Consider the following 25,729-nt stretch of genomic DNA (forward strand, 5'->3'; position numbering starts at 1 on the left):
TATGTCATGGTAGGATGGAGGGATGGCCGAATGGTCCAAAACTATCAATTACGGAAAAAAAATCAAACCTAGTTTTATAGTAATGAGAAACAAAAAGGGTTTATTGCTCTACCAGCTTGATGAAAAAGCATACAACAACACATATTATTGGTAGCCTGTTTATTTAACTGTCTTACAACTACCTAAAGGCTAAAGGATACCTATGTTGACAAGTATTTTATAGTTGACTAGCTCGTAGCTCTACATCAATTGTAATTAAATATAAATTAACACTAATCCAAAAACTTGGGCTAAATTTTTATTAAAATTTTGAATAACTTCTAATCTGATCGGTGCTAGCTAGGTAGTTGTGCATGTAAGATTTGTTATCAGTCTAATTATTTTTTTTTTTTGAATAAATTAATTCTTATTTATGAGTAATTGTGATTGTACAATTATTATTGTTAGATATCTAACTGTCTAATTAGCTATATAATTTATTATTGAAACGATTATGATAACTATTTAAGTATTATTTGTTGAGAAAAATTGTAGCAAAAATCATAAAATGTTACTCTCTTTTATTATAATCGAATGTTTCACTTGGTTTTGTACGCTTATCGATGCATTAATCCTTAAAACTTGATCCCTATTTGTGCATAATTAAAAATTATAACAAAATTAATATATTAATTAATACATTGAAACGAATAAACAAAATCTCACTTAAACATGTTTTAAATTATAGCTTGAGAATAACATACAAACTAAGAATGATTGGTGAATAGTGCCAAAAAATAAAATAGACATTTGATCATATTAGAAGGGAGTACTTTTGATTCCGAAACGTTATAAGTTGTAACATTCTGAAAACAATTACTTCAACTGCTTTTTATCGAACATTAATATTTATTTAAAATAGTATTTTAACCTCATTCAACCTTTAATATTTACTTAAAATGATGCGTCAAACACATCCAAAAAGGTGTGGAAAATTCTATTACTTCTACATAGCAAACTCAAGGTTGGGAAGAGTATTCTTTAGCAAGAGAAAGAATGGTAGGCCAAAAGTACGGTTGTGGGAGGACAAGCAAGTTGTTTTAAAAGAAACTACTACAATCAAGATTTAACAAATGCATCAATGTTTACTTTATTAGTAGTCTCTTTAAAAGACGTATCTTACATCTCCTCAGGAGATGTATTTTACTTTATACTTAAATTTAATTTCAACTATTTGGTTAGTCTATTTTCCTTGTACCTTTGAAATACTTTTGTTTAATCCATTTAATTTGCAATATATACTTTTATCAAAATGATTTTTATACTCAAATCAAATAAATATCTTTTTAAATACCTTTGAATACCTTTGAAATATTTATTCACATAATATTTTCTTCTCTTTTTTATAAGACCATCTCCGTATAATTAAATATCTCCTTAATTACTAATTAGTAGAAGTATTTGTTTCAAACTCTTTCCTTGCAAACTCAAATTAGTTTTTCATCGAATTATAATAACATCATTGAGATGATATTTATGTGAAATTCTAGATATGTAATGTTAAAGATATATTGATATATTTAACCTTCGCCTTAGTGAAAGTGATTTCATAGAATTGGAGCAATAACATCCCTTATTTGGATAAAAATAAAGATTTATATTTTTTTGATTTTAACGGCTTATTAATATACACTTCTTATTTATTTAAAAATTTCATATGATATAGCTACCTATTATCAGTTAAAAACAATTTTTTATTTCACTGACAAGCGTATAACAAGAAAAAGATTGCACACATAAAACCGGATCCAACATCAAGAAGCCACCTACCAACATTTGTTTAAAACTATTGTTAGTCTAATATGGAATTGACCCCATATTTAGCACTACAACATGATAAGAATTACTCATTGCTAACTTGCATTTGGCTTTTTTTCTACACAAATTCTTCTAAAAAGAAAGAAATGCATAAGGGACCATCCTTCTGTTGGGGCATGCTCTTCAAATTTACGGATTCGAAGGGGGCCTTTGGCAGAAAATGTAGCTTAATAAATATTATGTTACAACATCACCTCGAAAAGGCATAAATCGAAAACTATTTTACAAACCAATGACATTTCTCAAAATCCTTCACTAGAATTAAGGGATTGGAAGCATAACAAATGCTTCAACAAGCCAAACCAATTGATCATTTACATGAACATAAATTCAACCGCAGCAGGAAACATATATAGCCAAGCTTGTTTGCATCGTCCCTCAGTTACGCATCGCATTCTCAATCAAGTGAAACTTCCTCCCGCCCATATGTTACTTGATTATTGATGCCAATGTAACATAATTCGCCAGCCAATTTGCTTTATGAATTTGCGATTAACTCAAAATAGCCTAAAACCAAAATTCTCAATAACGTAGTGGTGTAGGATTCAGTACAAGAAAAGTACAATCAAATCTTGCTAGTCGCTACATAGCAATGTCGTCATCTCATCTATACAGATATCTCGAGAGGGGAAACTGGAGGCTCTTTGCAATCTGTGTGAACAGTTTCAATGATGAAAAACAAAAAAAAAGGATAAGAAAACCGACTAGAGAGAAACTATAATCGATCACAACTGAAAGTTACCTTCAGAGCTAAATCTTCAGAAACGGTAGACTTGTAGCGAGTTGAGCCCTCCAGAGGACAACTGCTTCCCTTGCTTATAAAATTAGCATTGCAGAGACTAGACACTTGCAAGAGCACATTAGATGTGAGTTCATTTTGAGCTACTTGGTTTCCCAGGGGGTTGTCATCGTCATCATCATCATCCACCTCATCATCGGCAGAAACATCTGCAAAGGATGTGATGCACTGAAAGATAGCTAGCAATCTTTCCAAGGGGAAAGTCCCTGGACCCTTCAAAAGTAATTCCTGCTCCGCCGTTTCTTTCTTCTCGATTGTTTTCTCAGAACACCTAATGAGCTATTCTATAAGAAAACTCCCGAAAATAGCACTAAAATTGAAGGACAGCTCACATATTCACAAGCATAATTGATAAGAAAATTTGGCAGGAAGTAATCAATGGTGATGATGATAGTGAAGTTAAATGAGTTTTTGCAAGATAATATGTCGAAGGTAATGCTTATGTGCTCCCGCCATGTATTTTGTAGTTGCTAAATTGTAATGGATTTGAGTCTATTACAAGTTATGGGACTTATCCCACACGGTTATGTGCGCAACAGATGAGGGATTTATAGATTCTATGGACTCTCTCAAGTACTAAACTAGGCTATTGGGACATTTCTATGGGCCTAGGTTAAGCCGGTCGTGAGTCGTGACCAATGAGGACATTGGGCCTTATAAGGGGGTGGAATGTAATAGCATGGAGTTCAAATTACAGCCTATTAAATGCCAAGTGGCTATAACGGCCAATTTGGTAGGTGGTAATGAGAAGGAAAAATTAGCGTATGTTGGTTGAAAAATCTCTTGGCTACCTTGATGGTCATGCTTGTCCAACTTTAATCATCTCATTTTCTTCATAAAATTAATTCCAATGCATTACCATTGAAAGAGGCGGTATTAAGTGGTAATGAAAATTTGTAAACAAAAAACTTTATTGTGATCGAAGTTTCATTACCATGGGAATGATATGGAACTTTTGATGAAACTTTACACTATAAAACATTTTCATTACCACCATTTAGTACCACTAACCAAACGGCCCGTAAAAGTATAGAATAATTTTAAGAGACGGCTTTGCTGAAAACCGAAGAAGAATGAAGTGAAAATCAAATTGTAAAAACTAAGGTAGGAGAAGGTCACATGCCAAAAAACAATGAAGTTCTACATTCTAGGTGAAATCATACTCCATACAAGATTCATCATCTGAGACGATACAAATGATAAAAATGAATATATGATCGAGCATGAAGTACGATTAATCCACAATGTTGTGACATCCACTAGATACTAAAGGAACAAAATCATAAAAATGAAGGAAAGGGTATTAAGATTTTAGTAAATTACCTTCTCCTTTTTTTGCGACTATTAAGACCTCCTGTAGGATCAAATACGGATGCATCAAGCGTAGCTGGGTTTCTAGAAGCAAGGAACGCTGAAATAAGAAGATATTTTGCAGAAACTGACATGTGAAAATCCAACTCTTCAGCCTGAGCTCCTCCCAATTTCTTAGCACTCCCTCGTCCCTTAGCTTTATCATCTTTGGCTTCAACATCTGGAGACATAATTCGGAATACTTCATGCAGGGAGGTACGAAGATGCGGTGCAAGATGGCTATAAAGTTTTCTCTTTGCCTCTTCTCTTTTTTGTTTAGTTTCCCAGCTGATGTTAGATCCTGGATCTTTTAAGGGTTCACAGTACTTCTCATATAGAGGGTGGAATGCAATAGACAATTCATCGACTTGTCTAGTGACTCTATAGAAAGGCTTAAGCACAACACTGTAAGCACACAAAAGACACGATAATTACCATTCAGTGTAAAAAAGGAAAATGTTAACAGAATTTTGACCTGTACGAAATCCTTACTCAAGGAAAAAGGTATAATGCTCAGGATTTTCTTGTTTCTGTACAAAGATTTCACTAAGATCCTTTTCGGAATATCCGGGGAAGTATAAGGGGATAGGCTCTATATAACCAGCATTTGAATAGTAAGCATCAGGAGAGACCTTACTTATGAAGATAATACCAACTTCAGGCAAACCCAGCAAACGATGAAGACCAAACAGAAAAGGTAAAATTGTTGAGCTTTTATCCCAATCTCTAACAAGCTCAAAATCATCAAAGATTAAGTAAATCATATTCCCCCATGTGTCTGAAGAATTCTTAGAGCTCAATTTTGCAGACTTCCCCTTTAAGATGTTCAATACATTAACCAACGCTTCTCGGAGAAAGTTTGAGAAATCAGAAGGTTTATCACATTTCTTAACACTCACATAACCATTTTCCTCATCCCTTTTATGAAAGGCCAACTGATTCAAGATTGACCCAAACAAAATCTTAGGACTATAACATGTAAGACAGCTTGAATACACAAACGGACGCTTGAGATGTCGAAAAATGTCAAGGATGATGCTAGTTTTCCCAGTTGAAGCGCCACCATAAATAAAGAGAGGAAGCATAGGGGAATTTAAGGGACCCAAATGACGTAAAACCTCCTTAATCTGAGTAGTTCTACCAGGAAAGCAAGAAAGTAGATCATCCAAGCTTATAGGTTTACTCTCCCCGTATATAAGATCATTAATTGTTGGCTTGTAGGAAATACTCTTTTTTGGTTTTTCTGAACCATTATCCGATTCGACAGCAGCAGCCAAAGATCTTGTTATTCTTCTAGTGGACTGTGGAGTTTCATTGTTACCCATTTAACCTTATCTAAGAAAACCCAAATGCAACAAGTTATTTCAATCTAATACTGTTATCTAACAGTGCTTCTAGCTATTGTTCACCAAAGATCAGATCTTTTCAACAATGTTATACACCACTTATTAATACTTTTGGCCTATGTGGTCTGGAAGTAAACCTTTGATAATACAACTTACATTCATATTTTTACAACCAATTAAACCAAAAACCCTAAATTGATTAACAAATATGATTTGGGGTATTGTATAATCATCAATCATGAATGAACAAACAATGTCTAACAATTAACATTTAATGAAATGAGAAATCTATAACAATCGTAACTCAATCATCAAAATCACACCATGAAAGGTATCAAAAATTGCCCCATATATAATCTCTCTTAAACCCTCCTGAAATTTTGATAATTAAACAATGTACCCATCCACAAAAAATCATGTCAAGAAATGAAAGCTATCAAATATCCAAATTCCATAAATGTAAGTTTGTACAAAAAGCATAAACTGGGTAAATTTCAACAGAATTGCAACCAAAAAAAACATAGAAAAAACAAGAAAACCTGCAAAACAAGTTCAAAAATTTGAAAGTAGACAAAACTTAATTTAATTACACCATATATAGAAAAGTGAAGTGTTCTTCAGTAAATTTTATAAAAAAAGTAACCTTGGAGATGCCCGAATGCTCGATTTGCTTGAAGAATTTGGATTAATCAGTTGAAAACAGCACAGATGAACAGCAACAGGAGTTTGAAAATTAGTTGCTTGAAGATCAATTGATCATGAATTCCGCTTAATTCTCCAAATAATCAGAAAAAATAAATCAATGAATGGAAGTGAAATGGTTTAATGGTGGAGGGAGTCTTAACTGTAGACGATTTAAATTTAGGGCAACATAGTTTTTTACGCAATTTGAATAACTGGAAGTCTGAAACTATGAAATCGTTTTATTTAAAAATTTAAATGTGTTTAAGCAATATTTACACCATTTTTTTTAGTTTTTGTTAACTAACGTATATTTTAAATTTTGCTTTCATTTGTAATCATAATCTCAACACTTGTATCGTTGTTGTTATCTTTTTAATTTTATTTTTATTTTTTGATGAATTATAACGTATTGACATTTTTAATCATCACCATACTCAAATTTTAATTTTCTTTACTTCAAAAAAATCTCAATCTTCTAAGACGCTGTCACATTTTCATTTATAAAATTGATTTGTTTTGAAAAATATTGAATCCATAAGAATTTTAATTCAAGTCTTGAAAATGAAAGACTTGCTATAAAATTTTGCCCAAGGTTGTTCCCTTTTATCTCAAAAACATACTCTAAAACTCAACTTAAGAGTAGTATTTAAGACTTAAGACTAGAGTCAAAAACACCCCCAACTATTTATAAATTATAATACTTGGATATCCTTTCTGTTGGAAATATAGAGCAATGGACCATACTAACTCCTTCACATTTTCAATAATGTGGTTGTTATAATAGTTTTAATAAATTGAGGTATATTTTTTACTTTGTAACATAATTCTTGTATGCTATGTTTGGAAATTATAATTTTATTTGAAAATTTAAAATTGACTCAAATTATTGTTTAGCAAATTAAAAATTTTCAAATTTGAATTTTGATCAAATTTCACCATTGTTTTTAAAGTAATTAAATATGAGAATTTGAAAATGACTACTCAAACCTTATCATTCTCAAATTCTTCATTTATGATTTCATAAATGAAATTAATAATTTGAAATGAAAAACTTGTTTCCAAACACTACATTAAGTAAAAGTTTTTCTAAGCGTTATGCAGCAAATTGAGAGTAAAAATATTTTACTATAAGTAGCTAATCATTAAGCAGAAAGAGTAATAGTGCAAATTAAAGGTTTTTAAAGCGTTAATAAACGTATTTATAGATATTAATATTTGAATTATATTATATTTGAAAAATGTACAAAAAGCAAATATAACAAACAAATGAAAACTGAGAATGATGAGTTGGTAACTAGAAAGTCAATCGATCACCTGGCTTTTAAGGATCCAAGAGCATAGTTGAGACAACCTCTATTTTAGCGAATTAATTAATAGTAATTAATTAAGTTAATTTGAATTATTAAATTTTAAGTATGTTATTTAAGTTAATTGGAAATAAATAAAAGATTCTATTATATTTGGGTATCAACTGTATTATGTTTGGGATCAAAGTAAGTTGTATGATGATAATTGGGTAAAAGAAAAATGGTTAAAATGTGAAGTGTCATCATGTGATGACACCTAAGCTATGTATGTGTCATGTGTAGGTGAATGAGTGTCATTTTGCTTATGACTCATGACCTATTTATTCAGTTGATTCATCATCTTCATCTCTTCATTTTGGAAGAAACAAAATTAAAAAAATTATGCTCCAGAACAAGGTTTCTGTCTGTGTGTTCATGACTATTTTTGAGGTAGTTGTGGACATTTCTAGGTCCTGGAGTCTCATAAGAATTGTATAGCTCTGAATCGCAGTCGCGTGGGCACTTAAATCGCCCCAAAATGAGTTCATATGAGAGAGTTATGTTCAAAATACTAACAGACTGTCATGAAAATCGGGAAGAGTCAAATATGAGATTAATTGTTCAAATTGGGATTTCAATTGGGTATTCCTTTAATCAAGTATTTAGGATTATTTTACATTTCTTTGTTGGGTCATTATCGATGGTATGTGTTATGGGGTCAAATAAATAAACCCGTAATTTATTTAGTCAAACCCTAACCACCCAACTCGGTCCAATAACTTCTTAAAATAACTACCCATTACTCATCATAATCTATCACTCACCCATCATCCCCATGATTCCCACATTTATTCACCATTTAACCTCCATTCTACCATTATAAATACATGTCGCGTACATCATTTGCACCGAACTAAGCTTTTATATTGCTATCGTTACACCACAATAATATTCACCCTCCTACGTACAATCTATACTGAACCAAATATTCCTTCAATTGATCTGAACTCATCCTACAATCCGTTAATCTTGTATTCATTCATTATCATATATTCATTACTTTCTGTCTTCCGATCTGACTTGAGCGTCGGAGGGGTTTTCTGGGAAATCACCCCCCGGACAAGGCTAACGTTGTATTGCAGGATTTGAGGTCTCATCAGCGGAAGGATCATAAACATTTTCAGTATACTGACAGTTATCCCCGACCACACCTTTTATCCAGGTATTTAAATGTCTTTTGTACTTCCTCGTTTCATGACTGAAACAGTTTGGCGCCGTCTGTGGGGATTTCAAACATAAAAGTCATGTCTACCCTGAGAAAAATAGGATCAACTTACGAGTTCATATGTAGTAGAATCAAATGTAGTTGTCGGAACGGATAAACGATTAAAAGCTAACAGAAGGAAGCAAAATTAAATATCTACTGGTCATGAATAATGTATGTAGCCCCAAAGAGTTAACATGTTGGAATTAATTGCTTAAAATAATTCCTTTGATTTTTGCGGGGAAGATTACAAGATTTAAGATTACTGTTGGTTTCATGACGAGTCACCACAACCTTCTTCATCAATGGCATTTTCTTCTGAAACTACCTGAACTTTTAGTCGTGGGGAGAGAAACATAAAGTCGTGGCTTTTCCCAAATAACTTACAAAAAAATCGCAACCACCATATTAGTTATAATGCCTTGATAATTGGTGTGATGCGCCGTCAGTATGCTCTCAAGTTCAATGGCCAAAGTTTGTGGGTTAATGTATGTCTTTTACATGATGATTGATGAATCATGATATTTAAGTCTTAAGAATTTTTATAATTTCACAAGCTGCTACTCCTAGTTATTTCTATTGGTCAAAGGATCACAATTTCCATTGGTTTTTCCGCCAAACCTCATATGTTTATCAATACTTATGCGCTTTCTCCGCAGGTATGAAAGCTTATTTAATTTCTTTTAAATAAAGTTAGTTGGTATAATTCTTGTGTTGCGGTTAGGATGAAGGTTAATAATAAGTTATTTTCATTACGGTAAAATTGGTTATTATTTTGGACCAAGCTTATTAATTGGAATCACTTATGAGGTATTGGTCCTCTTATGATTTGGGCGGTCATTTATACTTTATGTTATCTGTAACTCGTATTAATCATATCAAGTACAAATTAATACCTTGATAACTTATTAGTCGCCCTCAAGTTGAAAATTGAGGGTCAAATCATTAAGTATTTATTTTTGACCATTCTTCAAGTGGTTTCGGTATAAAAAAATCATCCTTAATATGAATACATTCCTTCACCATCAATGAACATGAATCATCAAATGTTGAGTTCAGTTTGATGCACCTTCTAAAGGGTTATTAGATCCGTAGAACGTTTCCAAACCAACTTCAATCGACTAAAAATTTCATTCCTAATGTTGAAGTTCGGTTTGATGCACATTCTAAAGGATTAGATGACCCATAGAACGTTTCCAAACTAGCTTAAACTAAGTGGTTTCGGTCTAAAGGACCATCATCTTATCTTTACTGTGCCGTATGTGGATATTTCCTGAATTTTTCTCGGCACCCATTATTTTTGGGGATTCGAAAATTATTTGTTAATGATGAAGATTTGATTTGAAGATCATTTTGATATGAGGAAAAGAAGGTTCCCACTCGTGTGTGACCGTCTAATTATGTGATATATTATATCCAGCTCTATAATTTCACCAATTTTTGTCAACTCCAGCTATGTGACCGTCTAATTAATAAGCTATATATCATAAGCGATTCGGATGCGATGAGTCATTCTGTACCATCGAATAGCCGGATTCTCTTGTCTAAGGTTATTATACAAGTTTTGTCTTTTGCCGTATCATCAATTTGTCCGAAATATTAAAAACTCGGACCCCCCCAAGGGCCTCCAATAATTTGGCAAAATTGTCTAAGTATTGAAAGTAGCCGAGTTATGCTACATCCGAATCATCGAAGACCCGGTTGAGTAATTGTCATGACGTATTATCATAAAGTCGGACCCAAATTTGGTTTGATGCACCTTCTAAAGGGTTATTAGATCCATAGAACGTTTCCAAACCAACTTCACTGACCAAAAAATTCAGTCTCATTGTTGAAGTTCGGTTTGATGCACTATCTAAAGGATTAGATGACCCGTAGAACGTTTCCGAACTAGCTTCAGCTACGTGATTTCAATCTGAAAAAATTACTCCAAATATTGCCCAATTCAAGGTATTGGTTGGATTCGGGTACGATCTGACAGTGGTTCAAACTATCTTAATCAGATCCCCGGAAAACTACCTATATTGATTGTAATGGCTGGATCCGGGTATGATCTGACAGTGGTTCGAACCATCCACCCGTGAGAAAACAATCTCAGGTAACTTGATACATAAAGCAAAATCATCACCATGGCCTTTTTATGAAATGCTACATAAACGATGTAAATCTTTGATTAGTATTGCCAAGTGAAGAATATATTATATTAATCTGATGATGATCATACGGTTACTCTTGCTTTTATTTATCAACATATATCGGGTGTTTTATATTTGTTATATTCATGGGTCAACATGAAAAGTGATGAAGTATGATATTGACACATTGGAAGAATATTATATTATTTCTGCATGGGAATTCAATACTTCACCATTATTATTCTTAATATATTGGGTCTTACTTATATGTGGTTTTCAATGATGAGTGTATAAAGTCATCTGAGCTTTCACCTAGTTTGAAAGTCATATTATTATTGAAGTTCCAACACGTGGGCGTTATTTGTCACATTATGGAATCATCTGAGCTTTCAACTAGTTTGAAGTCATATTATTATTAAAGTCCTAACATGTGGGCATTATTCGTCATATTATGGAATCATCTAAGCTTTCACCTAGTTTGAAAGCCATATTATTATTGAAGTCCCAAAATGATTGATTTTGGGCAATATTTTCAAAGTATTTATCTTAATTATCAAAATTTCACCTAGTTTGAAAGTGAAATCCTTGCGAGTGTCACCTAGCTTGGTAACTCGGACTCTTATTAAGCCCCAAAACGAGTGATTTTGGGCGTTATTTGTCAATGTATTCATAGCGAGTATCACCTAGCTTGATAACTCGATCACTTATTCAGCGGACCTATGTCCGATCAGTATATGCATCAATGTTTTCGAAGGATTCACCTAGTATGATTCCTTATCTAAGTCCCGGGTGATTGACAGCTGGACAATGCAGACCTACGTCCGATCAAAATATTCTAGCGAGTATCACCTAGCTTGATAACTCGATCACTTATTCAGCGGACCTATGTCCGATCAGTATATTCATCAATGTTTTCGAAGGATTCACCTAGTATGATTCCTTATCTAAGTCCCGGGTGATTGACGACTGGGCAATGCGGACCTACGTCCGATCCAAATATTCCTTAAATGCAGACTTAAGTCTGATCCGAATATTCATCAATGCTTTCGAAGGATTCATCTAGTATGATTCCTTATCTAAGTCACAGGTGTTTGACTGCCAGGCCATATCATCATATCAAGCTCAAATGTCGAATCATCATATCAGGCTCAAATGCCGAATCATCATATCAGGCTCTAAAAGTCGAATCATCAAAAGTGGCCCAAAGGCCAAATATTTATAATTCATGGGGCTTCCACCATCATGGGCCCATCGAGGCAAAAATTCGAAGTTTACCTTATTCGGACCTTATTGCATGGTTTCTTCCGAATATTTATTTGATCTGCATCACAGGTATGATTTTTTCCGCATAAAGACTGATACCCTCGCTACATTAAATTCCCTCATCTATCACTCTTCATGCGTGGGGCTAATGTTATGGGGTCAAATAAATAAACCCGTAATTTATTTAGTCAAACCCTAACCACCCAACTCGGTCCAATAACTTCTTAAAATAACTACCCATTACTCATCATAATCTATCACTCACCCATCATCCCCATGATTCCCACATTTATTCACCATTTAACCTCCATTCTACCATTATAAATACATGTCGCGTACATCATTTGCACCGAACTAAGCTTTTATATTGCTATCGTTACACCACAATAATATTCACCCTCCTACGTACAATCTATACTGAACCAAATATTCCTTCAATTGATCTGAACTCATCCTACAATCCGTTAATCTTGTATTCATTCATTATCATATATTCATTACTTTCTGTCTTCCGATCTGACTTGAGCGTCGGAGGGGTTTTCTGGGAAATCACCCCCCGGACAAGGCTAACGTTGTATTGCAGGATTTGAGGTCTCATCAGCGGAAGGATCATAAACATTTTCAGTATACTGACAGTTATCCCCGACCACACCTTTTATCCAGGTATTTAAATGTCTTTTGTACTTCCTCGTTTCATGACTGAAACAGTATGAATTTGTTGAGTATTATTGATAGCGATGCAAAAAGGGAGCTTGTATTGTTATCTTTTAGAGTTCGAAGTTCATGACACAAGGTGTTTGTTCAAATGCATCAATGAAGTGGTATAAAGTTTTGTTTGTTTCGCAAATGAAATCATATGTTTCATTTGCCGTATTGTTTCGCTATTGACTTGCAAAGTAATAGCCACATTTTGATTTTTGTTATTAACTTGTAAAGTTGTAGTCGTGTTTTGATTCACTATGAAATAAAGGTTCTTATTCGTATTTACGTCGTACCAAACGGTCTTTTAAAAAGTTTGGGTTTTGATAATTTAATGTTTCATAAGGAGATATCAAATGAGCAAAAAGATTAAATTGAAGATGTTTGTTAATGACTTGTATATAAATGTAATAGTTTGTTGGATTACTCAACAATTCAAATTGTTGACAGTCTTTGATGGGGGCCTGTCCCTTACGGGGATAAATTCATTTTCAAGTTAGCTCTACTGTGCAGACAATGCCTACTTGTATTATGTGTTACGTGTGAGGCGATGACTTCTTTTTGAAATTCATAATGTAAATTAGATATTTGAATAATTTTATAATGTTTTGTAAATAGTATTCACTTATTTAATGTAAAAAGTTTTAAATACTCTGATATTGGTTTGTTGTGGGCCCTGTGGCTATCGAGCCAGATGTCGAATTCAGCCCGGACTTTAATTCTTTCGCAGTGCTTTCAGCCCAGACTTTAATTCTTTCGCAGTGCTTTGTAGACAATATCATTATATTGTTTAGCTGGTTTGGACTGTCTCAAAAGTTGAGACACTATATTTAGAAAGTCTAAAACAATTAAACTCCAAGATCATAAACAAAAATAGGTAAGCCAAATTCACCAGGAAAATTGTACAAATGGAAACACAAAATAACTGTACAGCTTTGCATTAAGCAGCTTTTACCTAAGCAGTAGCGAGACGTTTGCAATTAAGCTAAGTTCCAAGCTCCAAGTTCCAACCACTCTCCCACCTCCACTAGGAAAGGCTAAACAAAGCCATTTATAAACCCGTAAACATAATCCCATTACATATTAACAATACATGAATAACATAAAGCAGAGAAAACGTTTTTTAGCATCGTGATATTGTTGTCTGAATCATCACAATTCAACATCAAGTAACCATGGCTCTGCTGTGTCTCACATTTCTCTCCCAATTTTCGTCTTCATCTTAACGATCAGCTGAGGCAGCAGTGATACATGTACTTCGGCGAGTGCCCCCAACAATCATCTCTTTCAGGCGTGATAAAATCCTCACTGATTTCTGTCAAGGGAATTTCAAATTTGTTACAGAATACAAAAACATATATATAGTGATAAATTTCAGGAAGGTGCAAAATTTACGACACTCATTAACTAAATAGAATAGAATCACTGAAAAATCAAAAGGTTATCGCAAGACGGTAAAAAATGCTTATGATAATTATCCTGTAAGAGACAGGCTTCATAGTTGCCCTGGTTCATGTCAGCATTTGTATCCACACAAAGGTTAAAAGAAATCCTAAATCAAATCATGCAACACAAGTACACAACGAACACATCTTACTCGAGAAAAACTGAGTTCCGAACATAGACATGTTGTGTTGCCTTTCAAAAGAAACAACGCTGTCAATGCAACACCCTTCCAGAAACTAAGAAATAATTTTTACCCAAGTCCAGCATCTAAAGGTACACAAATGTCAAAACATAAGCTTAGAAGACAAAGACACGGATATGGACGTGGATGGATATGACAACTAGTTTAGCTAGTACAGAAGGGGTATTAACCATGACTAGAGATCAAGTTTGTCTGCTTTACTACCCTTGCACAACACACGCATGCAAAGTACAAAACAAAAATACATTTTCCATCTCTGTAGATTGCAAAATTTAAGGTTACAACTAGCACCAACTATACACCTTAAACTTAAGAATGCACCAGTCATCAAACTTATGTTTTTGTAGCAAACACAGTCTTGGATCTCTTTCGAGCATGAGCACCTTCCTTGAGTTCCTCCTAACCCACCCCATATATATCAAGAACAACTATAACGGCATGGCTCACATTCACTCCGGGACTTTGTAGGTGGAGGTTTGGGACTCACAGACATTAAGAGGCACTAAGGTCCTTAGAAAAAAGATTAAAGTCAGCCTCAAGTCTCAATCCAAAACACCAGGGGAAAAGGAGGGAAGTGAGGTTGATGGTAGCACTCTTAAACTTTACAAGAGCGCTCAGAATCTTAAAGCAATAGATGATAAATATTATACAAAGAAAATCAGTTAGTCCCTTGAGAATTGACAGCCAAACTCATGAGCAATCGACAAATACAATCAATGATAAGAGGTTTATTGTTTCCTTTGGTGGAGTAGTTTATTCAATCAGAAAATAGTTCTTTCAGTAGGCAAATTATAGTACTTATGGTAATGTATATTCCTCTGAAGCTCTCACCTCAACTCTCTCTGCATGAAAAGTTCAAGTATAGAAGAAGGAAGAGGAAGACAATCAGAGAGACGGTGTACTAGACCAACATAAACCTTATTCATGCAAGTTACATACTAGCAATCTTATCCATGAAATTAACAATATATTTGCATTTCGTTCGTACAGGATCACTATAAACTTCATGAAACAAGTCAAAAAAATGAAATGTAAAAAAACTTAAGATATCAATTAATGATACCAGTAATTTGCTTTGAAAGCTTTTTTCCATATATTTTTTGCTGATTTTCCGCATTTTTTAATCACTACGGAAAAAAAACTCTGTACATTAGAACAGTGCAAGTTTGCACCTACTGTTCATTGTTGAATTATGTTTTATGATTTTATGTCAACTGGTTTGAGGGTTAAAGTGTGCTTTTCCATCTCTCTCAACTTCAAACTTCCAACTGAATTTTAATGATTGATACTAACCAATCTCTGAGAGACTTATTTTAATAAGGAAAATGTGAGATTTACATCCTTTCCCAATCTAATCATGTACAACTTGTTCGGATAGACAATCCAGAAAGGGGGGAAAAGTGGGGAAAGAAGAGTAACGAGTTTTCCTTCTAAAAACTCTGTTTTAGTGATAGATTTCTTGCAAAAATATGTAGTTCATCACTCAAATTCCTTCTCCCCATTTTCGATTCAAATAAAGGTGACCTCATCCCTTCTCTCGTACTTTTTCTTTCCTTCCATTTTTTCACATCCAAAAAGGTAAATAGTGTTCTGCTTTGACTTAGATCATGGTTGCTTCAAGGGTCAATCCTCGGAAAAAGGTAGGAGAAAAATATAATACTAAGGGCAGAGTAAACTTAACCAGTCTCTTGTAAACAATATTTCATATTTCACATCTTTCTAAGCTCTCAGTTTCCACATCAAATACATTTTAAAAGATGATCATACTTCCTACAGATAGATATGGAGAGAGAAGCAGCTTACGCCTCATGACTTGTAAGTTGTGGTCATACGAAGTAAAGAAAGTCCCAAGAATTTAATAACTTGCAAAAATTCTTTTTAAATTTTATAATATCTATGGTGAAACACTAGAGCCTGACTACCCCTATGACATATACCATGTCAGTCATCAAACGAACGACTAGAAAGTGTTAGCTAGGAATTATACTTCCTATGAAAAGCCCTAGAAATTCAGTTCATCATGTCTCAGCCTTTTTTCCCCATTAGTATAATAATGATTTCTTTTTAGGCAAACCACCTGGCATCTAGTACACATCACAAAAAATGGGATTTAGAAAAACTCTTTAGGATTAGCAAACATTATGCATTCCTTTCCCTTGGTGCCATATTATACTAGATTCTCTAGTAGCATCTGGTCATTTCTTCTCCTGGAACTTTTACTCTGAAATTGATCCTCATTGGTAGTTAATACAAAGGAAAGATTGTCAAGTAATTGAATGACAGTCAAATAGTTCGCGCATATAAAAAATTGCACTTAATTGATGTATTTCGGTTACAATTTCCAATGTAATTTTATGTGCTCAAACTACATAACCCTATAAATAAAAACATTAGAAATCCAGTTCTGTTTAGACAAACTAACATTAACGGAAAGTTAATTTTCCCTTTTGGATACAAAAGAGTCGAAACTTCTTAGCAAAGCAGGATAGATAATACAGATATACCGATAAGTCCCCGCAAAATGTGCTTAAAAGAAACACTCTAAGACTTGTTATCTTCCACAAGCTTAGAAAAGAGTACTCAAGCAGTTGCATTTTGTTGAGTGGACTCTTTACCCACCACCACCACCACCAACAACAACAACAACAACAACAACCAATAATAATAATAATAATAATAATAACAACAACCAAATTAGTTATATAGTTGGAACAAGAGAATCTTCAACAACCAAACGACTTCTAACTTTTCTTGTCTAGAGGACAGAGGATCTTCCGCAATCAAACATCTTTTAAAAAAAATTGTTTGGAAAGATGAGTATCTTTAGTCATATGCTCACACGCATAAGTGCCTTAAATTCTAAAGCACCTTTTCACGTTTATAAAGATGTTCATCTACCGAGTCCATATCAACAAAATTATTCAGAGCTGTTAATCCTTCTCTTAAGAGATGGTTTTTGTTTCAGTAGTCATACTTATTTCTGTAATTATATAGAAAGCAAGAGTGATCCTTACTAAATATGGCCTGATGCAGCATTTTCAAGATTGTTATTATGACGACAAATAATGTGTGGTTTCATACTTATACAGACCACACACAAACACATATCAAGGAAGAAACAGAAACTATTTTATCATCCATCATAAATTACATCGTAATTTAAAGAGCTATTATAAAAGGCAATACCTCATCACCAACACTAAGTTGCCACCTTTGTTGCAAAACCTGCCACCTCTCTTGTTGCCACTGTTGCCCAAGAATCACAAGACCCATTACAGCTGCAGCAACAAAAATGGACCAAAAAGTACTTGTATCTTTCACTTGGCCGCATAAAGAGACTACACTTCTTTTCCACCAAGCTCCACAAGGGAGATCAGCATCATCAGTTTCATCATCCTTTCCAGTAGGAGGCTTTGATATAAAAGATGATGAATCCATTACATCATCAGATGGTTCAAGATGATCACTCAAAACAATACTTTCACCGTAAATCTCAGATCCACTAATATCTGTCGCATTGTGAAATGAACTAAATGCACCAGTCCCATACAAGTTTTGCTCTTTGTCACCAACATCTAGCCGGTGTAGAGTCGTAGCTTCATCAAACCCTGAACCATGAATTGACAACATCTGATCACCCTTCTGCTCAAGTAATGGAATACCAGGAAACTCCTCCGGTACATTTAAACTATCTATTTTCCAATTTTCCTCTTCCTTCTGCTCAACTTTACCCTCTTTGTCCACATTCATCTCAATAGCAAGCTCACCTTCTTTAACTCCTTTAGATGTTTCAAAGCTTTCTGCTGCTATGGGCAAATTCTCATGCTGACTTGGTGGAAAGACAAAGTGACCAGACATAAAAAGAGCCCTAGAAGTTTCCGATTCATAATCTTCACTTACAGTTGAATCCTTCTCATGGATTGATTCGACTCCCCCTGGACTAGGAGCTGCAGCGTAAGTGGAAGCTGTTAGTGACACAACTTCCCATTCGTTTCCACGTGGAACGACTTCCTCTCCCTCTTCAGTTCCAGGGGAGTTTGTCTCCTCTACATCTTTATCATTGGCCATCTAGCATATAAAATTATGCAAGGATCAGACCAAGTAAAGAAAAATGACTATCAACCCCCCAAAAAAGGTAAGTAACATAAAATTCCAACAAATTGTAACTTGATTGCATACAGCAGTATATTGATCTGAGTAAAAGTAATGCAATCTGCTAAAATCCTTTATAAATTATGATAAAAGCAAGCTTAAAGCTGGAACTTCCAACTAGTAAATCAACTATTGTTTAGTTTTTCATCAGTTGGCATAAAATTCTACATCTTTATCATCCATCTTGCATATGATACTCCTATTATCCAAAGATAACTATCAAATCCCAAAAAGATAAATGACATAAAATTCTCAGCAAAGGGTAACTTGATTGAATGCAGCAGTAAATCGGTCGAATAAAAGTAATCATATCTGCTAAAGTCCTTTTAAAGCTATAACAGTACCAAAACTTAAAACTGGAACTTCCAACAAGTAAATCAATTTTTGTTCAAATTTTCTATCAGTAGGGATGCAATTCCAAATTCTTGAATATCTTTCACAAGCTACAACTATTAACAAAAGAACCTTCGAAGCCTAATCTAACCTAACCAGGTATACATCCATATTCATTACCTCACGATGGTCCAACTAAAATCAATTACACTAAAAATAACCACATGATGTAAAGCAACAACACAAACACATAACATAAGCAAGATCATCCACAACCACGACTAAAAAGTTACATTGTTCAACCATTCGCCTAAGAAGTTTCTCCAGCAAGATCATCCATATTCATTTCTAACTAAAATTTTCTCCAGAAATTACATCAAAACAAAATTAAAAAATAACTATAAGCGAATAGTCGTCAAATCATCCTCAATAACAGAAAAAATCATCAACATTTAATCACAAAGTGATTGTTTACTCATTAAAATGAAAAAAACAAATATCAATCACATCCTACAAACGCAAATTTTATACAGAAGCAATCAATTCAACAAAGCCAACAGAAATCCAATTATCCAAAACATATAACAAACAAAAAAAGGAAAACTGATTAAAGCTAAGTTCAGTATCAAATCAACATCACAAAAATAAAAAATTCAATCCAAACAATTAGAAATCAACAATTAAAAAGAAGAGAGGAGAGAACTTACAGAGAAATCGACGAAAGAATCAGAAGTGATCGAGAGAAATGGAAAACTAAAAAGAGTTTAGAGAAAAAAAAATGGAGATGTTAAAATAATGAAGGAAGGATGGAATGAGATAGAGAAACCGGGAGAGCCGGTGAAGAGACGGATTGGAGATTAGTAAAGTATCGGGTTTATACCGGTTATTGTTTGATAACTTTTAAGTAATTACTTGTTGTGAATGTTACTATGCGGAAAAATTTTATAAATGTAATACAACTAATGTTTTATGAATGCTACAATGTGGAATTTTCATTATTATTATTATTACTTTTTTTTTTTAAAAAAGTAAACGAACACGTGGAGGTTTTTGGTTGGTAGAAAAAGGCTAAAATTGTGCTACTTCCCCAATGATCGTCTACAGTCCAGTAGTCAACTTTCGCGGTAAGTGGCGGTTGTGAAAATAGGAGTAGGGTGGTTCATAATTTTAACATTTCATATTTACACGGAACGAACAGCAAGGTAGAATCAAAAATGGGGGATTTGTACGCCCTAGATTTCGATGGTATTATCTGCGATAGTTGTGGCGAGAGTTCTCTTTCTGCTGTCAAGGTTAATTACTTCCTTTTCAATTCATAAATGTTCCGATTTTATTCGATTTTCGATACAATTCAATTTTTTCTGGAAATTTACCCAATTTTTGATTGTTGTTTAATCAGGCCGCCAAATTTCGATGGCCAGGTCTATTCAATGGCGTTGATTCTTCCATGGAAGACTGGATTGTTGACCAAATGCATATTGTATGATTGTGTAATTGTTTCTCTCTTTCTATATACCACTTATTTGTTTTCATTATCCCTTTATTTAATTATTCTGTATGGTCAGCTTGAATTGATTGAAGACTATTTCTTCTACTTAGTGTTTATTTACATGGTTCTGTATTTGAATTTGAGGATATGCTGACCTTCGTAAAATGTTCCTATTTGCCTTATTGAAAATGACACAAGACATGTGAAAATAAGATTTTTGATTGAAAATCTAATAGTGTGATTCCATAGAAAAGATATTAGAAATTTGTCTAGGAATACTAAGAAGGATATAAGATATTGTCTAGGTGGTGCTTGGAGCTTGATCTTGTAGCGTTTGAGGCTCTGAACTTACATATGAGATTGCTAATTTTACAAACCCAATTGATGAATATTCAAATTCAGTATGTCGTATTATTGACACTATTGCTTTTGTAGTATGTACCCACATTCATCCCGAGTTATAATCCAGTTTCACAGAATAACTATATGGCGTTGCCCTGTCACTAAAGTGTCTCTTTCCTAGTTGGTGTAGTGGCTAGAATCCTTGCACTATAACGAAAAATTGAAATTTCAGTTTTCAAATTTCAATTGGATTTCTACTAGATATTGTTTGAAATTGGGGACACTAAGGTAGAGAATTTAAGAGGAAAAACAACAAAGAACAAGTCATGGTTATGTGTTCTTGAGCATATGACAAAAACAGAAAAATAAGAGGAAGACAAGTTATTTTTTGGTATCTTTAGGATACCACTTCAATCATTGACTGTATTTCAATAAATAATATACACACTTAGAAATTAACACATAAATACTAACAATCACTCTGTGTTTTCCACTCAACTGCAAAAGCTTTTAATGGCATTTTCTCATATACATGAAGTACCAACAGTCTTAGCTTTCTAAAGCTCTTTTGCGTTTGCACTCCCTCACAAGTGTTTTGATAGTTTCAACAAGCCCACAACAAGAGTTATTTCAACAATTTTCTCCCCCTCAATGGTAGTGCTACCTTCTCACTCTAAATATTAGAGCTTCTATTGGAAGTTGATGAATATCAACAAGCTTCTCTAGTTTCACCACTCTTCGAATCCAGTCGTTAACACCATTCTCAAAGGCCACAAAGTCTCAAAGGAATCATTACTTGACTTACCCAAAAACCAGAACGCATGGTTTCACAAAAACAAGGTCTAGCGAGACATATGCTTGTCCGAGCACCCCTTACCCTTTTTGAGCAAGACTTTGTTGGAAGCTCCTTTTCATGCTCTTCCCAAAGAGTTGTGGCTCTTCTAAAACAGTTGTATTTGATCACTTCAAGATAAAAAAACATTTTGCTTGCAGTTGCTTACTGGCTTGAGCATGTGCACGGGGCACCTCGCCAGTTATTGCCTTAGATCTCCTCAAATTCTTTCCAGAGCGATATTATTGCTCACCCAAACAACTTTTCCCAGTCAGCCTACACATTTGCTCACTGAAACATGTAGCCCCTTACTCGAGCACCAAAAGGATTTAGCTCCACTTGTATTAGATGTCATGTGATTGGCACTTGTAATAACATATATCAAAGCAAGTAAGAAAGGAGAATGATGGAAGGGGATAGAAAACATAAGAGATGGAAGGTGAAGGATGGGGCTGGGGAGGAAATCGGGCATTCCTTCCTTCCATAAGGAAAATCTTTTTCATTTCTGAAGAAGCTATGTCAAGTGGAAAAATACATTTCACCTCTTTAAAAATTACATGGGAACATTTCGTAGAAGAGACTACTTCTGACCAAATACTTCATATTAAGCTATCCGATTTGATGCTGAAATGCGACACACAACCATATTTATTATAATGAAATTCATTTCGAGCTCTTTTAATATTTGCTCTTCTTTTTCCATTAGGTCTTTTTAGCCTGTAAGAAACCTGGTTTAGTTTCATGCATCTTGAACTTATTACCCATGTATGTTTTAGTCACTTAACATAGAACAACTACCAATGCTTATGATAATAGAAGCAGCTAGAGTACAGTTACATACATAGCTCTGCTTATACTCACCAGCGCTGAAAATATTGGATGTATTAGACTGGGGGTTTTCCTGATATCCTTTCAAATCTCAAATTCCATAGAACTCATCCTCATCCTAAAGTTTCTTACTTACAACCTATAGTGCGCAAAACTTTTCTAGTAACCTACTCTTTCAATGCTTAGAGGGACAGTGTTTGGATGTGGTGTCCTTTGTAGGAATTATTATGGTGGATCACCTATTAACCTTCGAAGTAGTTAAGGAAGGTAATGTCATCCTGTAACAGGGGGTATTGGTTTCTTGTACCCTGCCTAGATTATTATTTCTCCCTCTTCCCTGTCTTCTACTCTTGCAACTGAATTTGATAAGTAACACCGTCTCCCCACCAATCCTGAGCTACCTCATTTATGAACCTTTTCTTTCTTCCCCACAAATTTCGTTTTGGTTATCACTGACTTGTGTCCATCTTTCCATGCATTGCCTATGTAGATCTCTATCAAATTAAACTGGTTTTTTGTTCTTTTATAATCATCCATTTTACTAGTTGTGTTTGGACCGGAGTCCTGGACTTCAAATTAATTAGTTATTATTACCCATTTATTTACATCTGTACAAATGATTAGGATTTGTGTTATTATCTTTTGGTCTTATTTGACTACAGTTATGCAGAAATATGTCCGTCAGTCCCAAAGTCTCCTATTGACAAAGGACAATTTTCTGGTGTTTGTAACTCTTTTGGTTTGGTATGAACTTACGGCCCGTTTGGTAGGTGGTAATAAACGATAGTAATGGGAATGAAAAACTAGTGTAATTTTGGTTGAAAAATCTCTTTACTACCTTGATGGCTATGCTTGTCCAACTTCAGTCATCTCATTTTCTTCATAAAATTCATTCCAATGCATTACCATTGGGAGAGGTGGTATTAAGTGGTAATGGAATTTGTAAACAAAAAAAATTTTCTGTGATCAAAGTTTCATTACCATGGGAATGATATGAAACTTTTGATGAAATTTTACACTATAAATCATTGTCATTACCACCATTTAGTACTACTAACCAAACGGGCCGTTAGAGTCTAAGACAGTATAATAGCTTGTAGCTTTCTTTTTTTGAGTTGATGTCTGGATTGGGCAGTTGCTTCTCAGGTAGAAGTAGTATAAAGTTCGGTGTTTTTGTTGCAGGTGCGACCTGTGGTTGAAACAGGATATGAAAATCTGTTGCTTGTGAGGTTGCTGTTGGAGATCAGAATCCCTTCCCTCCGTAAATCTTCAGTGAGTCTGATGGTCATTTATTGTTTAACTAATTATGCTATTGTTTGTATAATTGATCATGATTATGTTATGCCACATGGACAAGGTTGCAGAGGGGCTAACCATTGAAGGCATACTTGAAAACTGGTCCAAACTAAAACCAGTTATTATGGAAGCATGGGATGAGAAGGATAACAAAGATGAGCTAATAGAACTGTTTGGGAAGATCAGAGATGAATGGATTGAGAAGGACCTGGCTACATGGATTGGTGCTAATAGGTGAGTTCTGTTTTCACTATGATTTGGATCCATGAAAGTAATGCAGTGCTTTTTGAATAGCTCAAACACATCTTCACAATAATGAAACGTTCCAATTCCTTTTCAACTCTCATCCCCTGCCCCCGCCAATTAAGGAAGAAAAAGAAACCATCTAGAAATTGGTGAGTTTTAGATTTTTCTCTGCAAGTATCGTCCAAATAGCCTACTGCCTATATGAATGCTTTTCCTACCATATTTTAGGTAGCGTGTAGCCCTTATTGACCCTCCCTCCAAAAAAGAGAAATGACTGTTTAGTATAGGATCTGCAGATGGACTGAAGTTGATGGTTATACAGACTGCATTATCTCTAAGTTTGTCTGCGCATTGATTGAACGAAATTTTCATTGCTTCCATAAGTGCTTCATAAATTGACCTTCTAGCAAATACAATGCATTGTTTTTACCTGGGAATGGAGATGCAGATGATGATAAATGATTTTGCAATGCATTTATCTTATCAGCAGATACAACACTAAATATACTTACAGTGGAAAAAACAGGAAGCTTAGACAATGGTAAACTGATAACAAAATCTTGGATCTTTGTAATAATCTCTCACGTCATAAATTCATAATCTTTTTTTTCGCTTCAAAATGACTCACATATGGAATCTCCCTTGAGGTTAGGTGGATTTTCAACTTGATAGTATGTGTCCCATACATTCAGTCATAATAAAACCCTGATATTGCCACTTGCAATCCATAATATTTACTGATTCCATATGTTCTTGCAGACTGTATCCTGGGGTTTCAGATGCTCTGAGATTTACTACCTCCAAGATATACATTGTTACTACAAAACAGGTACCTTAGATCCCTGTTGAGAAACAAAAAGGAATTGTAAAGTGGCAATATTCTCGATCTTTTGACTAATTTCTTTCTGTTATGATCTGCTTACTTGTCTATGTGATTTATTGTTTCTGATCAGAGCCGATTTGCAGATGCACTGCTGCGAGAACTTGCTGGTGTAACTATAACACCTGAAAGAATTTATGGACTTGGGACTGGGTGAGTATATGCTGTCTAAATTTCATTTATTCTTACTTGACAAAGAGACTGTAAATTACGAGAATTTCTACTATATCTTTCTCACAATAAGTTGAAATTTCAGTCCAAAGGTGGAGGTGCTTAAGATGCTTCAGAAACAACCAGAACATCAGGGGCTTTCTCTACAGTAAGATCTTTATCATGTTTTTTGTTTTAACATGCTAAGATGCGGATCACTAATACTGTGATCCTAGGAAACAAGCTTTTTATGAACTGCGTTTGTCAGAACACTATAAGCAACATCACTGGTTAGGTCTCAGCTGACATCGTGACCTTTTATATACAGCTTTGTGGAGGATCGACTTGCTACTCTTAAAAATGTCATAAAAGAGCCAGAATTGGACGGCTGGAACTTGTATCTAGGTAAACCAGTCATTCTTCGAGCTTCTCATATCTCAGATGTGTGGATATTAATTATATGATATATTTTGTTTTGCTTAATTAAACCCCTTGCATATATTTATTTCTTAAATATGAATATTTAACTAGGTGACTGGGGGTATAATACCCAGAAAGAAAGGGAAGAAGCAGCAAGTATTCCAAGAATCCACATGCTTGAGCTGTCAGATTTCAGTAAGAAGCTAAAATAGATCCACAAATTAAGTTGAATATAGCTACATGTGTTGTCTTGTTCAGCGCAATTTTTGCACATTATTTCTTCACATGAAACACGAAATCCATGATCATTCTGTAGAAATACTTATTTGTACTACAGTTCAAATCTGCAAAATGCCAATTTCTTTATTATAATATACTCCTTATTCCAATTTCATATCTGGTTTCAATGTTTTTAACTTTGTCTATGAGA

At 34.3% G+C, this 25,729-nt stretch overlaps 3 protein-coding genes across 4 annotated transcripts; 1 reads left to right on the forward strand and 2 right to left on the reverse strand.

The window, feature by feature from the left end:
* Positions 1 to 2,006: 2,006 nt before the first annotated feature.
* On the reverse strand, positions 2,007 to 6,268 carry LOC130811328 (origin of replication complex subunit 5). The gene is made up of 5 exons (XM_057677593.1): positions 5,996 to 6,268; positions 4,499 to 5,341; positions 3,980 to 4,411; positions 2,600 to 2,927; positions 2,007 to 2,508 (listed from the first exon to the last, which is right to left on the reverse strand). Exons 2-5 carry the CDS (start codon positions 5,329 to 5,331, stop codon positions 2,461 to 2,463), a joined length of 1,641 nt encoding a protein of 546 aa, XP_057533576.1. The 5' UTR covers positions 5,332 to 5,341; positions 5,996 to 6,268; the 3' UTR covers positions 2,007 to 2,460.
* Positions 6,269 to 13,547: 7,279 nt separating this feature from the next.
* On the reverse strand, positions 13,548 to 19,716 carry LOC130811329 (ATG8-interacting protein 2). The gene is made up of 3 exons (XM_057677594.1): positions 19,524 to 19,716; positions 17,518 to 18,399; positions 13,548 to 13,998 (listed from the first exon to the last, which is right to left on the reverse strand). The coding sequence occupies exons 2-3, from the start codon at positions 18,397 to 18,399 to the stop codon at positions 13,906 to 13,908; spliced, it is 975 nt and encodes a 324-aa protein (XP_057533577.1). The 5' UTR covers positions 19,524 to 19,716; the 3' UTR covers positions 13,548 to 13,905.
* A 177-nt stretch (positions 19,717 to 19,893) lies between these two features.
* On the forward strand, positions 19,894 to 25,691 carry LOC130811330 (uncharacterized). Of its 2 annotated transcripts, none has more exons than XM_057677595.1 (9): positions 19,894 to 20,108; positions 20,216 to 20,296; positions 23,490 to 23,579; positions 23,665 to 23,837; positions 24,609 to 24,678; positions 24,803 to 24,882; positions 24,986 to 25,048; positions 25,208 to 25,284; positions 25,411 to 25,691. In XM_057677595.1, the coding sequence occupies exons 1-9, from the start codon at positions 20,031 to 20,033 to the stop codon at positions 25,509 to 25,511; spliced, it is 813 nt and encodes a 270-aa protein (XP_057533578.1). In that variant the 5' UTR covers positions 19,894 to 20,030; the 3' UTR covers positions 25,512 to 25,691. The 2 variants fall into 2 exon arrangements, with proteins under 2 accessions (XP_057533578.1, XP_057533579.1); XM_057677596.1 differs by having other exon boundaries at positions 19,907 to 20,108; positions 20,216 to 20,306.
* The last annotated feature ends 38 nt before the right edge of the window (positions 25,692 to 25,729 follow it).

Source organism: Amaranthus tricolor, chromosome 4, assembly GCF_026212465.1.
Source record: "Amaranthus tricolor cultivar Red isolate AtriRed21 chromosome 4, ASM2621246v1, whole genome shotgun sequence".
NCBI classification, from domain to species: Eukaryota; Viridiplantae; Streptophyta; class Magnoliopsida; order Caryophyllales; family Amaranthaceae; genus Amaranthus; species Amaranthus tricolor.

Bases quoted from the DNA above. Each gene is read 5' to 3' on its own strand.
- LOC130811329 (XM_057677594.1), bottom strand. From the start codon at position 18,399: ATGGCCAATGATAAAGATGTAGAGGAGACAAACTCCCCTGGAACTGAA. The intron at 13,999-17,517 runs GTATTGCCTTTT...TTCCCTTGACAG, and splicing joins AACTTAGTGTTGGTGATGAG to AAATCAGTGAGGATTTTATC.
- LOC130811330 (XM_057677595.1), top strand. From the start codon at position 20,031: ATGGGGGATTTGTACGCCCTAGATTTCGATGGTATTATCTGCGATAGT. The intron at 23,580-23,664 runs GTGAGTCTGATG...CACATGGACAAG, and splicing joins CTTCCCTCCGTAAATCTTCA to GTTGCAGAGGGGCTAACCAT. The intron at 24,883-24,985 runs GTGAGTATATGC...TTGAAATTTCAG, and splicing joins ATTTATGGACTTGGGACTGG to TCCAAAGGTGGAGGTGCTTA.
- LOC130811328 (XM_057677593.1), bottom strand. From the start codon at position 5,331: ATGGGTAACAATGAAACTCCACAGTCCACTAGAAGAATAACAAGATCT. The intron at 4,412-4,498 runs GTAAGGATTTCG...GTGTGCTTACAG, and splicing joins CATTATACCTTTTTCCTTGA to TGTTGTGCTTAAGCCTTTCT. The intron at 2,928-3,979 runs GTAATTTACTAA...ATAGCTCATTAG, and splicing joins AGTCGCAAAAAAAGGAGAAG to GTGTTCTGAGAAAACAATCG.